The sequence below is a fragment of the Cyprinodon tularosa genome, unplaced genomic scaffold, assembly GCF_016077235.1.
Source record: "Cyprinodon tularosa strain WSP-4 unplaced genomic scaffold, ASM1607723v1 ctg373, whole genome shotgun sequence".
Taxonomy (NCBI): domain Eukaryota; kingdom Metazoa; phylum Chordata; class Actinopteri; order Cyprinodontiformes; family Cyprinodontidae; genus Cyprinodon; species Cyprinodon tularosa.
Window position 1 is genome coordinate 442,472 of NW_024039089.1, and position 16,148 is coordinate 458,619.

A 16,148-nucleotide genomic window follows, 5' to 3' on the forward strand; every position below is an offset into this window, starting at 1 on the left:
ACTGATGGAGGACATAGGGACCCCTTTTTTATCATTCTATCTCTGTTTTCCCACTCTGCAGAATCTTAGTTTAATCTCTAACGTTCTGCTCTCATTGCTTTTTCTCATAGTAGCTTCATCTGGTCTGTTCCTGTTTAGCTGTGACTCCATCCTGGAGAGAAACATCAGCTGTGCTGCTGCCATCAACACCTTTGTTTATAGATGCTGGAGCTTGGCCTGTTTTTTTGCAGTGTATTCCTGTTTCTCTGACTGACTAACTTTATATCTGCCTGGCTGTGTGTTTCCTGGACGGGGCCGCCTTTTACAGCTGCCTTTTGTATCTCTGCTTCTGTCTCCCTTAACCTCAGCCGGCCTCAGCAGATGGTCGCTCGCACTAAACCTTGTTTTGCTGGAGGTTTCCACCTGTTAAAAGGGATTCTTTTCCTCTCCACTGTCGCTCCAAGCATCCTTCGTGTGAGGGATTACATTAGAGTTAATGAGTTGGTTTTCCTCGGATAGAAAGCTTTGAACTAATCTGACTGGATGCTCTGGTTGAATTGTCTCTGTAAAGTGCCTTGAGATGACGTGTTGTGAACTGGTTCTCTAGAAATAAACTGAATTGAACGGCTCCTTATGATGTAAACATGGCTGAGCTGTGATTATAGAGGATTGCCTTCTTAATTGGGCTTTTTGATTAATTTCTCTCTGTATTAAGGGAGGTATATTCTTATCCGTTATATCTGGGCTTGTTACATTTAATATTCAAATTATTTTGGTTTGTTTTATTAAAATGCAAAAGTGGTGATATCAGCCCCTCTGACACCCATCGTTGCAAATATAGTTTATAGTTTACAGTTTATATTATATTTATATATATATATATTTTTTTTCCTGACATAATGGGGTTAAGCAGTAGATTCAGTTGAAGGGTGCCAACTGAAGGCCCAGCTGCATGGCCCGCCGCTGGTTTGATTAATCATGTTTCACTGGTTTCACATAATTTTCTGCAACATTCTTGAAGTTTCTCATCAATGAGTCTAAGTTTATGAATTTAATAAAAAAAAAAAATACTTTCCAATAATTTATTGAGTTGCCTTCATACTATGAATACATTCAAATAACGAGAAGAGGTTTGATTTGGTTTAAAGAATCAAAACAACAAACGTGTTTCTCAAATATATATATTTGGTTTGACATCAATGATTCGTTCAGTTCAGAACCAGAGAATATTTCCTACTGGAGTGGTCTCAGGACTTCAGCACCCCCCCATCCCCCCCAAACAAATAAACAACAGAACAAAAAGCTGTTTTTTTTTTTCTTTGTGCCCTTTGTCTTTAAAAACGATCACACGCGGCTGCCCGAGACACACCAGTCTCTCTCTCTCTTTATAGAAAACTATCGGTAAAAAACATTCTGCGTGTCTTCCTCTGAGATAGGCGAGAAATGTGACAAATTCTCCTTGAATGAGTTCGGTGGGAAAAGGCATCGGGAGGGGAGGGTCCTCATCGCCATGCATATCGGCTCCTCTTACCTCGGCTGTAAAACCCAACATTCCTCATATTTTTTTTTTTTTTTTTGCTGAAAGCCTCTGGTTCTCATTGATGTCCAATCAGTGCTGGTGACAGGACGTCATCCTGGCGAGAAGAGTTTCCGTAGCTACAAATGCACACAGGAGAGGAAATAATACCAGAAATACGTTCGGTACAAAAAAACCCAGAACAGAAGCCCAAAGTTAAATGCCAGCTGAAAAGTGTTCAGTGTAAACATCTTCAGTCTGCTACAGGTTATGAGGCTTGGCGAATCGTTAGCCGGCATGGCGGCCGCCTGTCTTCGTAATGCATCGTGTAGCAATGCCGGAGTAAACAGTGGACGACAGAAAGTGCATGCTGCTGGGTGTCGGGTTCGAATCGAGGCACCTCACCGTAGGTGAGCTCAAGACGAGCGGTTAGCTGCAAGGAATTAGCACAAAACATCAAAAAAAGATGCATAAACATGTCGCTGGTAGCTGTTAAAGGCAAAGTCTGTCCTTTTTAAATTATTTTTTTTGGGAGTAAAGCAAGAGAGTGGTAGAAGCTGATGTGATATGCAGCCATGGCACATTTCAGTCATGCTGCGGGACAGAGGTCTGATGGAGCGACACGTCCAGCAGCGGGCGCTGGGAATACTGCCATCGTCTGTCCTTTAATGGCACGTGAGGGAACATTAGCGTCGACACAGACGGCTGCTGAGGAATCAACACGTTCTCAAAGAGAAAAGAAAAACAGAGGAAGATCCAGTCGATACTGGAGTTCGCTTTCAGCTCAGATGTCCATGTAGTCGTCCTCCTCGTCCGACTCGCTCTCCAGAGACGACTCCTGGCTGGACGTTTCCTGCACCTCCAGCACCGGCTGGGTCAGGGTGTCCTTCTTCACCGTGGCCGCAGACTGGGAGGATAAGATGACGTTCTGTAAGGGAAACAGGCAGCAGGGGGCAGCGTTCAGGGCTTCCTGCAGATCTCAGAGGAGGTCAGAGTCGGGAGGCGGACAGCTTACCTTCAGCCTCTGCTTGGTTTCCTCTGAGATGCTGCCTTTAGGAGAGAGCAGCGTGGGCGTCGGAGGCGTTACTGTGATTTCTGGAGGGAACTTGGTGACGGTGGAAGGGATGAGAAGCTTTGGCATGTTTGCTGGGACTTTGGAGCGGATTCGGCTTGGGTCTGGAAGCTTGGACTGCTCGCTGCTGGCATACTGCTGCTGGTCTGGGAGGGAGGTTTTAAGAGGACGTTCTGGAAGAACGTTTTTAACTCCTGTAGAAACACAAATACAGTCCTCCTTATACTGAAGATCACTCTTCATTTCACCCACAGTCTATCAGCTTTTCCTTCCACTTAATTTTCCATTACAGTGATTTTTATCAGCCTCTTTGACGTTTTCCTTCTGAATGACTGTGTGCTACTTAATAATAGATAATTAATAATTTAATATGTTCCCTCTGATTGTTCACCCTGAAACATTTAAAAAGATTGGACTGAAAGAAACAGTTTTCTTTTTTTTAAATAATCAGAATCACTTTATTAATAAATTCTTTCATCTTTAATTCTTTAATCTGAAAGCGATGGTAATTATATTAAATATAAAAGCTTGAAATATGTTAGTTTCATCACTTTTTTTTTATGAAAAAGCAGATCCCTTTCCAGTGATACTGTAAAGCTACGTTCACACCGCAAACAGCAGAAGCAGCTGGTTTACATGCAAAGTCAAAGGTTGACGTGCATCAAGGCGCAGCAAAAGCTCCCAGGAGCTTCTGAGCATCTGACGTGTGGAACGCGCTGCAAAAGCAGCTGCTGGAGTTGGAAAAATATAACTTCTGCTGCTCGACGCGCCACATCAACCAATCAGAGAAGCTGATCTGAGAGCTGGCAGGGAGAGAGACACAGCACTGCTGATGCAGAGCGCTATGATCACAGTTTATTAACGCCTAAATTAACTTAAAATGTAGAAACCTGCCGGCAAAATGTGTTTGATTTCATTATTCTGGTGCCTGTAGTTTGGATTAAATACATGAAAACCACTAACATCTACTTCCTGCCACAGCAAACAGTAGCGGAAAATCGCGAAGAGACCCACTTTCCACCGTGCAGCTAGAGCAGCAACGATGCTTCAGCCGCGCTTCAGAACTAAACTTGTACCAGCATCAAAAATTAACGCATTTTTCCTGCTCCTTCTGCTTGCGGTCTAAACGTAGCGTAATTGACTGAGATGTGTGATGAAAAGGCGCTGACCTGAACAAGTTTGCGTCGAGCTACATGTTGCAGTTTCCTCCTGAAACCAACCAGCTGGAGCTTCTTTCCCCTGGGAGACGGTGGCCAGTTTCATCTGCTGACAGAGGTGGGACTCCTGCTGGCGGTACAGCAGGCCCTCTGAGGGCTCCTCCCGCTCCTCTGTGGAAACCAACATGGCAGATATCAGTTTACTATTAACAGATCAGTGCAACATGGAAACACTTGCATTATCAAACAACAAAGCACATTATTTCTAAGAAACATATTCAAATGCATGATGATTAAGAAATAAAAATGCATTAAATAATCAGGAGTTTAAAAAAATTATGAAACATAAAATTAAATGTGGAAAAATTTATAATTTTATTTTATAATTTCTCAGGCCAACTTTGCAGAACTACATTGCAACATTGGAACAACATTCCCTCCGTAGAAGCGAACGCTGAACGCTTTCTTCAACCTAAAGGCAGATCGTTTTTAAGTGGTGGAAACTTTGTCACATCACAAACATTTCCGCAGGGGAATGTCTCCTTTTCAGATTCCCTGCAATTGGAAAAAAAAAATCCTCTGCAGTCGTGAGAGGAATTTTTACACACAAATTAATACACACAAGCAACTGAGCTACAACTCTGTGATTGTTGCCTATAGGAAACCTGATTTACATCGCTGAGATGCTGCATGTAGAAACGCTGTTGATCCAAACACGTTTGCATGAATTTGGACACGTCAGGAAACTTTGGGAAATCCAAAGCAGATTCACTGCTGTGTAACACTAAGTGATATCTGTGTTGTTAATGTTTAATAAAAAAAATGTGGTTTGTAGCATAAAAACAAATATCAACACCTTAAAAGGTTTGTTTTAGACAAAAGGTAAAAAAAATATCCCTTAAAATGCAAAGTTAGCAACAACAAAACCATCTTTAAAGGTCTCTAGAATTCAAGTTTAAACACCCAAAGACTAATGAAACAAAAGCATGTTGATATTAAAGATCCAAGTAGTAAAGGATTTGCTTCTTGGGATATTAATCACGGCATAAACTGAATATTCATGGTTGATTCTGAGACAATTAAACCAAATTCTCCCTGAAACTCATTGAGACAGAAGGAACTCTGAGTCTGGAAGACGCTGCAACAGAAAATCTGTCTGGGGAGACAGAAGGAGGCAAAACAAACTGCACAGAGACAGACCTGTGTTATGTAACACATGTCAGGAAGAATGCAGGCGCCCCCTGCTGGCTGCAAGGAGTGAAACAACATTACAACCTTATAATGGAAAATAAACAGTTTGGTTTAAAAACAGATAAATAAATGTAGGTTTTAGATGAAGAATCTCGTTTTCTGATGAGATCAGATGGGATTAGGTGACGGTACCTGCAGGTGGGAGGAACGTGTTGGCTGCAGCAGACTGGCCACCTGCTCTTCTCTGCTGCTGCTGATGATCATGGAAGCCTGAGCTCTGAGGTCTGGACATCTTGCTGAGGGGCTCACCGGCCGCCCTGGGCAGGCCGTCCTGGCCAGGCAGCGGGTGGCAGGCGGAGTGGCTGACGAGGACGGGCGTCGGCAGGGAGGTGGGGAAGAAGAGGTCTCTGTGCTCCTTGGTGTATTTGGGAGTGGTCGGGGTGTCCCCTGTTGACTGCTGGAGACAGAAACGAAGGAAAGCTGTTAAAGCGGTTTGATTAAGTGGGGCGGGGGGGTGTCGGTCCTATTCCGTTCCACCCTGAGGAAACAGAGGCGACTGTAAGGTTCTGCACCTCTGAGGCACTTTCCCAGCCGATCTTTAGAGGAGCACTTATGAACACGAGAGGCGCACAAACAAACTGCCACAACAGTCGGCCTGCTCCCACAGCCGCTGTCATGGTAACACGGAGGAGCACAGCTGAAAAGAAATGAATAAAGCGACTCTGGTTTTCAATTTCCAACAAAAGAAATGGTGGACGACGACTAACCTTCAGAGCGAATCTGCGCCGCGTGAGACAAATGGGTCTCCAATAATTACAGCCAAACTAAACAGGACCTCAGTCAAAGTAAAGACAGTGTGGCTTCAGAGGGGCCTGTGCTTAAAGGTTAACTACAACAATAAAAAAAATAAAAAGGCAGTTCTGGTAAGATGTCAAACGCCTGGGCTGAACTCCTACAAACACGCTGCACAATGTCACCATGACAAACGCACTCTGCACACAGTAATTTGGCTCATCTGCCATTTTCTCTCAGTAGTCTTCTGGGAGTTGAAGTCGAATTGTGCTCTGAATCACAGCAGAGTGTGACAAAATTTCCCCCACAGGATTCACACAACAATTTTCACCAAACAGCCTGATAGGAGAGTGGATCCTTCAGCTCTGGAGCAGAGTGGCTCAGCAGCTCCACTCCTGCTTTGATGATTCATATCTCATGAATTAAACATCAACAGCTCAGAAACCACTGAGTCAGCTGGGCCGCCGCGCATCGCAGGACAGGCAGACTGTAAAGGAGCGGTCCAAGAAGGTACGCTTTCTTTGTTAATAAGTGAGATCAAAGAAAATGTGGATGTGATGAACAAATTATACTGAGAAAAAAACTATCCTGAACAGTCATTAAAAAAAGCCTCTTAGACACAACCATCAAGTTTATAGACTTTATGACCACAAACTTTAATAGATTTTAATCCTGACCTTATCTTCAAACCGACAAACCCCTCACTAAAGCACGGTGGTGGCAGCATGGAGCCAAAACGTTTATAGGAAGATGGATGAAGCTAAATGAAGGTCAGTCCTTGAAGAACAGCAGAAAGGCTGAATACTACACCACCAAAGCAATCCTGGTTTAGAACATAGTCTCCATTCATGGATGGAGAAGAATGGACAAAGGCCAGTTTTAAAATTTGTTCAACAACAGATCAACAGCTGTGATTGCTGTGAATTTGAAATCCTCCTGTAAAGCCCTGAATAACCAACCTCCATCTTATATCAGGGATCTGATCATTCCCTATGTTCCAAACAGAGCAGTCTGCTCTCAATAAGCAGGTTTATTAGTGGTTCCTAGAGTTTCTATAAGTGAATTGGAAGGCAGTTTCCTCTCCATTGGAACCAACTATGAGGCAGAAACCCTGTCTACGTTTAAGGCTAGGCTTACAGCTTTCCTATTTGACAAAGCTTAAAATAAGAGAGTCTATCTCTATAATTCTGCTGCTATAGGCTTAGACTGATGGAGGACATAGGGACCCCTTTTCCTCACTCTGCTTCATTACAATCTCTGTTCTGCAGTTCCACCCATAGCTTTTTTTGCATCATAGTATCTTCATCTGGTCTGTTTGGATGTGACACCATCCTGGAGAGAAATGTCAGCTGGGCAGCTGCCATCAACACCTCTGTATGTAGATGATAGAGCTGAGCCATTTTTTCAGCTTTTAGTCCCGTTTCTCTCCTAGAGATTGATGGGCTCAGCTTTTACTGTGACTAACTAGATGTGCTCCCTTTCATCCCTTTGATATGAAATCTGGCTCAGAATTCGTCTGTTTAACTGTTTCTTTCCCGGACAGAGACCCATGCAGAGCTAGTTTACAGTTACCTTTTCTAACCTCTTACACCCTAAGGGGGTATAAATAAATTTCTGCCTGACAAAAACACACAAAAGTAAATAACTTATAGCCTCAAAGCTATTAGATTTAAGAAGAAACTTTTGGTACGTCTGTAAAGGTAAGATGTCATAGAATGGTTTTCTGGTGTCAGCACCATTGTAGCTTTGACCCTGCCTGAAATGTTAGGGACAAAATACAAAATATTTTGCATTTTTTGAACCTCGCCAAAATTTTCTTTGAAATAAACATTGCAAAACACTACCAAAATATTATTTATAGCACAAAAAAGTAGTACAGACTTTCAAATCTAAATGTTGTGTAAAAGTATACCAAGTTTGGACTCAATCAGATGAATCATAATTATTTTAGAATGGTATTAGTGAGAAATTTCTTAGGCGGAGAGGCCATTTTGGCACATTTATCCATAAATGTCACCAAACTGTGCCAAATATGTTTTTTACATCAATACTGGGGGTTTGGTAAAATTACGAGGTCATGTAGCAGCTGGACCCGCCGGTGGGTCCGTAGGGTTCAAGGGGCTAACATAGAAAGTATTTATAAATCAAGTGTTTTTAAGTTCCTTTTGTTTGTCTGCTTCTGTCTCCTTGAACCCCGGTCGGCCTCGGCAGATGGCCGCTCACACCGAGCCTGGTTCTTACAGGTTTCTTCCTACTAAAAGGGAGATTTCCTCTCCACTGTTGCTACATGCATGCTTGGTGTGAGGGATTGCTGTACAGTAGAATCAAAGACAGAATCAAAGCGACTGTAAACTCTCTCCATGTGAATCCTGCAAAGTCAATGACGAGGCAATACACTGTTTTTGTTTTTGATTTAGATAGAAACTTGAAACCAGTTTGAATGTATGAACAGATTGACCTCTTTTTGTAAAGTGCCGTGAGAGGAAGAGTGCTGTGAAGACGTGCTATAGAATTAAAATCTCAATAAAATAAAACTTTCTAGTTACAACATGCCGACTGTGAACAGTTAAAACATTAGGAATGTGTTGTGCAAGGGTGTGTGTATACTCTTCATATTTTATCACGCTTATTATGCCTAAAAAATCTAAACCAGTTTATTTTCAGAAGAACGCAAGAGGCATAAACAGAATTAGAAAAAAAAACTATCGGAGTGTTAAAAGAAGAGACACTTTCCTCCCAAATTTGGCATCAAAGGCAGAGCTAACATACACACATGCGATAGGAGCCGATGGTTTCCAGCCCGGCCCTATAAGGGCAGATCTCCCTGCGAACATGCTGAGGCTGGAAGGACATGCATGACTCTGTAGGATACTACCTTGTACTAAAGCAGGAATCGACTGCTGTTGGCACGGTTACAGCAGACTGAGCTGTGGGCCAGATTGTGGTGGTGGGAATATATTTCTTCTGTTTTACAGCAGAGTGACCCGCTACTCAGGTTGGGAGGTGTTCATGGTGTTCATCAGACTGACAGCCTGGGGGAAGGAACCGTCTCTGTGGTTAGGGTTAGGGAAGGTAAAAGGCTAAACTGTTTTTGTCCAGGATGTGTGGGGTCTGCAGAGATGGTAGCAGAACCTTTTCCTGACCACTTGGAATGATGGAGGACCGCAGGACAGACTCAATGGAGGTGATACAGAACAACCCATGACCAGCAGTATGATGTCACTACAGGGCGGAGCTTTCACATTCACAGCTGCATCTTTTGGAAAACATCTCTACTTGCTTGGAACATCTAGGAAGGCGTCTCAACCTGTTATTCTTGTTTTTTCTGATTTGATGGTGATCATCTGTCAGTTTGTGCCACAGATTCTCAATGGGATTGAGGTCTGAAGGCGGACTGATACACGTTTTTTAAGGCTGATGTTGGTTAAGGGTGTGCAAAATAATCGTCATGACGATGCATTGCGATTCTATTTTTTTGTGATATACTGCATCGATTCTTGAAGGCAAGAATCGATTATAAAAATAAAAAAAATGAACAAATAAAATACATTAATGGTTGGCGCACATCAGCTAAAACAAGTGGAATACAACTTCCAGTCCAGCAGATGTCGTTGCGGATGTGTTGACGCCCGCTGCCTTGTGTCACAAGCATTTCCGGCCGCGGGATACTGCGACGAGTCATTCGTAAACAAAATATGGAGGAGACTGAGAAAATTCGCCTCGCTTGGATGCATTTTGGCTTTAAAAACAAAGAAGGTAAAAATGAAATCGATATAATGCATGTAATTTGCAAAAGGACCACTGAGGCCATGTAAACGGCACTGATTATCCTTATTTTGTTATTTTAAGTTTGATGAATCCTAAGATCTTTTTGACAGTGTGTCCACACCAGTAATAGTAAGTAATTTCAATAAATACAGCTATGTATGATACAGTTGCTTTCAGTTATGTATCAATTGAAGACACCATCCAGGTCACACACAGTCAGTCAGCCAATGGTAAGGGCTGTATCGTTTTCCTACAGTGTTCAGTGAAAATAACGCAACGCATCGCGATGCATCGCAATATTTCAAGTCATGATGCATCGTGATAGAATCGCATCGTGGCATGTGAACCGTGATTCGAATCGAATCATAACTTCTTTGCCAATACCCACCCCTAATGTTGGTACCGATTATTTTCATATCAGAGGCAGGGCTTATATTTCCTCTGTTTGTCTTCAGTATTATACTTCTGGACTTAACATAAAATAAAGAACAAAATGGCAGAATTGTTAGTTCAGGATTTTTAAAAAGATCAGTGACCAACCAGGTAACTGCAATCAGTGCAACCCTATTTTCAATTCAGTTCAGTTTATTTCTATAGCGCCAATTCACAACACGTCATCTCGAGGCACTTTACAGTTCACCAGATCATCCAGTCAGATTGATTCAGTTTTCTATCTAAGGAAAACCAGTTGATTGCATCGACTCATTGACTCTAAGGCAATCCCTCACACTAAGCATGCTTGTAGCGACAGTGGAGAGGAAAAACTCCCTTTTAACCGATAGAAACCTGCAGCAGTTCAAGTCCCTTAACCCCAGACTGCTCCCCGGGCGCCGCACAATGGCAGCCCACTGCTCCCCAGGATGGGTCAAATGCAGAGTGAATTTCCCCATTCTAACAATAAAGTGATTTACATTTATCATCCAACAAAATTTCCTATGGTGACAGACCTAATCCTGATCATAAGCCTGAGAAAGGCTGCAAACATTTCCAAATTTCCAGATTCTTAAAAGAATAAATCTACGACTCTGTTGTACTGTGACAAGCCTTGCTCTTATCTGATCAAAGTCTTGCTGTCTCTCGCCGTCCCGCAGCCCAAAAGAACCACAGAGATGCCCGGATAATAAAGTTCCGCCTTACCAGCTTGTTTGCATCTTTCGCTCCTCTGATTTTTACGTTCCAAAAAATCTACGATGATGAGAATCGCTGACTTTCTAAAGCGCAACATTCACAGCAGGGAGTTGTGGTTGACCCTGAGGTACAACACCGATTGGTGGAAATTCACTCATTATCTTTCAGACCCGATCAAACTGAAAACCAGCTAATTTCTGGGTTTGTCTGTTTATCTGAAAACCTGGTGCATGTTTCCTCTTTGCTGTATTCATTTAAAAATAGACCTTCAGGATAATTGGAGCTGCAATGCGCACCATCTGAAATGTGCTAAACTGATTTAATAAAGTGGCGATTCCACCACTTGGTCTGTCCCTTCCAGGCTCGCCAGAGCTAAATTTATCCTCTAAACCTGCTCAGTTGGATCTCCGTTTCTTTGTTTTCAGCTTTCCATCAGTGTAAAGCTGGATATTTACATGACCAAGGAGCTCGTAAAGTTAAACCAACATGATGCCTCTAGGAGCAATTTAAAAAGTTGATACCCCTTCTTGCTGGAAGTGCCGCAATGCTTCTCGTTTTTTTTTTTCCTCTCTCTCTTTTTCAACATGTTCTCCATCGAATCATTAGTTTCTCCGCTTCACTCTGTGTCGGAGTCTCAGTGTTCCTCTCGTCCCTCCTCCTCCCACCCACATAGTCATCAAGGGTCTCTCTGCCCACATGCTGTTGTCACGGTGATGTTCCCTGAACCTCCAGCTCATCCGCCAAATAGATGTTGGCAAAATAAATCTGGTTTTCTTAGTTCACTGATCTTCATTTCTCAAACATCATTTTTTGGTTTGTTGTTTATAATCACAGCTTGAAAGCTAATTAGGTTCCAATCTTGTTTTTTTTTCTAATATTCATGTTTTATCATATCAACACAAACCTCAATTCGTGTAAACAAAGCAGTGAAGTTTTCGTTTTTCTCAGAGGTAGAAATTGAATCTTGTTTTTGCATTCAGCTCCTTCTCTGAAAGCCTTCGATTAATTCTAATGCATCTTATCTCCTCCAGAAGTCACCTAATTATTAAACGCTTCTCTGAGAAAGTCTTACTGACTAAACCCAGGAATGAAGGAATGAGTTGTTAAATCCTATCGATCTCACAGAAGCTCTTAGTCGCACCTAAAATGGATCCAGAAAGTTTGGGCAAAAAGAAAAATATGATAAGAAAGGAAAGAATAGCGGTGGATATGTACAAACTTAACCAAACTTGAGTGCATAAATAATTAGTATTTTGCTGAAAATATTAATCAGATTAATTTAATTATTGAAATTATCTTCAATTAATTTTGTAATGTATTAATTGTTTACACTAGTAGAGATTTGGAAAACATGCCTTTAAAGGGCGATCCACTTGGAGCAGTAATTATACCAAAACTGTTACAAAAAGAAATTACCGTAAATTCCGGACTATAAAGCGCACCTGATTACAAGCCGCACGCTCTAATTTTAGAAAGAAAATACATTTTGTACTTTTATAAGTACACAAGGGGCAGCAGTACAATAAGACATATAAAAACACATAAAAACAACATAATAAAATCAATCATAAACTAGACTCTAGAATAACAGTTACAATTTTCTGTGCAAGCGGTGCGGTACACGTGAGCATTTTTTTTAACGTTTGATTTAATCCGTATGATAAAACAAACAAATACGGTACATATTATGAATGCTTTTTTTTTTTTTCAAACTACCTGTAACACGTTTGAATATACGTATGTGTCGGTAACACGCAAATAACGCTGCATATACCCGTACTTTTAATTGAACAACGCACAGAACATTGCAGCCGACCAGGAAAAGTCATTAATCACTTTATTCTTCCTCCTGCACACTAAAACCCTCAAAGTCCTCTTCCTCTGTGTCTGAATGGAACAGCTTCAGAATGCCGAACTGACTTCAGTCTCATCCTTGTCGCTCTCACTTGAGCACTCGAGCTCCTCTTCATCCCGCAGCAGCCCAGCCTTCTGAAACCTGGCTCCGAGCATTGAGAACTCACTGGCAGACGTCAGTGAATTTCGCGCCATGAAAATAAACATGTATCAGCCGCACTGTATTATAGGCCGCAGCGTTCAAACAGCAGGAAAAAAGTAGCGGCTTATAGTCCGGAATTTACGGTATATGTCAACATTTTGCATTTAAAAAGCAAAATTTTTCCTCTTTCAATATGCTGCTAGACACATAATGCTGAAGCAGAAAGAAGTATGTAGTAGTGGTAACATTTTTCAGTGTTCTCATGTTTCTCTGACTGTGACTGGCTGGATGTGCTCTCTACATCCTCTGACATGTGAGCTGGCTCGGAGCTCGTCTGCCTGGCTGTGTGTTTCCTGGACGGGGCCGCCTTTTACATTTGCAGCTGCTCACACTGAGCCCGGTTCTGCTGGAGGTTTCTTCCTGTTAAAAGGGAGTTTTTCCTCCCCCCTGTCGCTACAAGCCTTCGAGTCAATAAGTCGATGCGATCAACTGGTTTTCCTTAGGTAGAAAACTTTGAACCAATCTGACTGGATGATCTGGTGAACTGTAAAGTGCCTTGAGATAACGTGTTGTGAATTGGCGCTATATAAATAAACTGAATTGAATTGAACTCAGAGACTCCGGGACCCAAGCACAATGCTCTAACCAATAGACTCCCAAAATTCTCTAAAACTCATAGTGATAAAGGATAGTATTTTATATCGAGACTGTTTTTAACCTATATAACGATAAGGCAAGTATACCCTCTTTAAAGTTATTAAACTTTAATTTGTAGAGAGCACTGGAACTGGAAGACATTTAGAAAATTATTCTAAATCAACAATAAAGATATATGAAGTAGACTCTTAGTATTTGTTTGCAGGAAAAGCTGCTAAATATAAACCAAACCAAACAAAAATCAATAAAATGGAGATAAAATTCCCAAAACAACCAGGATGGCTATGTTTTATTTTGCATATCTTATGCATAGTTTTTTAGGAAAAAGAAAAAAAGCTTTTCAACTAAATGAAATTGCTGTTTGTCATTAGCGAAGTACAATATCTTTGATGGGCATTATTTTGCGCTGACTTTTTTGTATTTCTCATGGCGATGAAATGCAGCAGTGACAGATGATTATCAGGAAAACAGGCGGCAGACTGGTTGGGGAAACCTCCAGGGGGCGACTGTAGGCTGCAAGTTTTGTTCTAATGCTGTTTTTAGTGGCTTCTGCTTTGGACTGGCTTGTCCAGGTGAAGAGGTTGACATTTGGCTGAAATCCAGATAACAATGCCGCTGTCGTGTTTAAACCAAATCCATTTATTTTTCAAAACCTCCACAGGTCCATCCGCCTGCTTAGTAACTGACCCCTGAGTTCACTCCTCCCTGCACTGAGGAAACGACAAGGAAGGGTCGAGTGGAGACCGAAGCACCAGGAAAAAACCTTTTACCATCCGATTGTGTGATTCATGGTTTTATTGCTCATGGTGAAAGGCCTGGATTGAGGCTCTCTAGAATACTGTTATGAGGCCAAAAATGAACAAAACCGCTGGCAGAATACCAGGGTTAGGACTCCTTTACAAAAAACCAAGTCTTGATATTTTTGCTCGAGTTTCTAAAACATTATTTAATTTTAACACGAAATTAAATGTTTCAGTAATCACAAGGACAGAAACAAGCTCCTAATATTGCAAAGAGTCAACAAATCAATGTATGTGTGTAAAAACCTCCCCCTTTAGAGTTTTTAATTTAACTCACAATAGAAATTTATTTATTTTTTAATGGGTGCATATGAAGAGTTTAAATTAAAACAAAACTTCTGATGGATAAGGTGTTAAAATGAATGACTGCCATCGTCATTTAAGAGGAAATCTACAGCGTTTATTTTAGCTCCTCCCTCACATACAGTAGGACTACACCTTTGATCCTAACATTGATAATTAATAACTCGTAGCAGCAAGTAAAGAAAAACGTTCTCAGTGTTTTTATGATAAATATAAATAAGTCAAATTTAATTCAATTCAGTCCAGGAAACACACAGCCAGGCAGAAGAGCTCCGAGCCAGCTCCCATGTCAGAGGATGTAGAGAGCACATCCAGCCAGTCACAGTCAGAGAAACAGGACTACACTGAAAAATGTTACCACTATCACATACTTCTTTCCACTTCAGCATTATGCGTCGAGCAAATGCGACTCTACCTAAAGGTTCCTAAAGAAGATTTTTTACAAAATTAAACAAGGTGAAAGTAAATAGTTTCTACATGAGGAGTTCTGGATAGAGCACATTGAAAGAGGAAAAAGGTTTGCACCTTAAATGCAACATTTTTATGTGTAATTCTTTTTTTTTTTTACATTTTGGTATAATTACTGCTCCAAGTGGGTTGCTCTTCACATTAAAGGCATGTTTTACAAATCTATACTTGTGTAAATTACTAAATTAGTTGAAGATTATTTCAATAATTCATTAATCTGATTAATTTTTTAAGCCATATACTAATTATTTATGTACTCAAGTTTGGTTAATTTATTATTATTTATTTTATTTATATAGCACCAATTAACAACATGTTATCTCAAGACACTTTACAGTTCACCAGATCATCCAGTCAGATTGATTCAGTTTTCTATCTAAGGAAAACCTGTTAATTGCATCGACTTATTGACTCTTCAGCAATCCCTCACACTAAGCATGCTTGTAGCGACAGTGGAGAGGAAGAACTACCTTTTAACAGGAAGAAACCTCCAGCAGAACCAGGCTCAGTGTGAGCGGCCATCTGCCGAGGCTGATTGGGGTTCAAGGAGACAGTAGAGTACTAAAGGCAACTGATTTTAGATATATTAATGTGGTATTTGCTGACAGAAGAAACTCACTCTGGTTGGTGCATCTCTGCAAAAGGTAACAGCAACAAATAAGTAATATCTAAGACAGGGGTTCTAAAAGTGGGGGTCAGGACCCCCAGGTAGGTCACTTGACACCAATAGAGGAGCCATGAGATGGTTTTTGACAATCACTGTGATGTGATCCCAGATGTATGAGGGACAGAATACATACATGTGACTGTCCCATAAATTAATCAAACGTTTAATAAAATAACTTCATGTTATTTTCTTTATGTATCAAATTCTAACATACAGCATTAAATAGCTAAACATGTCCTATTAACCCTTTAAAGCCTGATCCAAGAATAAAACAAAACAGAAAATAACTTCTTTTTTGGTTTGAAGTCCTTATTTGCCCTTTTAACAAAATAAGTAAAAAGAAAAAACAGAAATACATTTTTGATATTAATAATTTATTACTATGCGATAAGTCAAGATTATTTTTTGTGTAGTTCTTCTGCCCTCTGTTATCAGGTATATCTGATTGTGTACAATAGGATTTTGAGCAAAGTTTTTACCATTAAATTAAGCAAAGGGTGTCAGATGCAAAGCATTTCAGAAACCGTATGTATCAAATATGATACATTTGGCATTAAAATAAACAGAATCACAAAAATGAAGTTATATTTATTCTTGGGGAGTGGACAGTCTGTTCTGTTATTTTTGGGTCACAGGTTGAAATGCTTAAGAAGC

General features: G+C 40.8%; 1 protein-coding gene across 1 annotated transcript in view; it reads right to left on the reverse strand.

Moving 5' to 3' along the window:
* Positions 1–1,144: 1,144 nt before the first annotated feature.
* The window catches only part of cabin1 (calcineurin binding protein 1), a 76,777-nt gene continuing 61,773 nt past the window's right edge, over positions 1,145–16,148 (reverse strand). Inside the window, exons 36-39 of the mRNA XM_038296626.1 lie at positions 5,108–5,372; positions 3,737–3,895; positions 2,511–2,761; positions 1,145–2,423 (exon numbers count right to left, since the gene is read on the reverse strand). Of these exons, the coding sequence (XP_038152554.1) occupies positions 2,280–2,423; positions 2,511–2,761; positions 3,737–3,895; positions 5,108–5,372 (819 nt within the window). The 3' untranslated portion in view covers positions 1,145–2,279. The remainder of the gene's footprint in view (positions 2,424–2,510; positions 2,762–3,736; positions 3,896–5,107; positions 5,373–16,148) is intronic.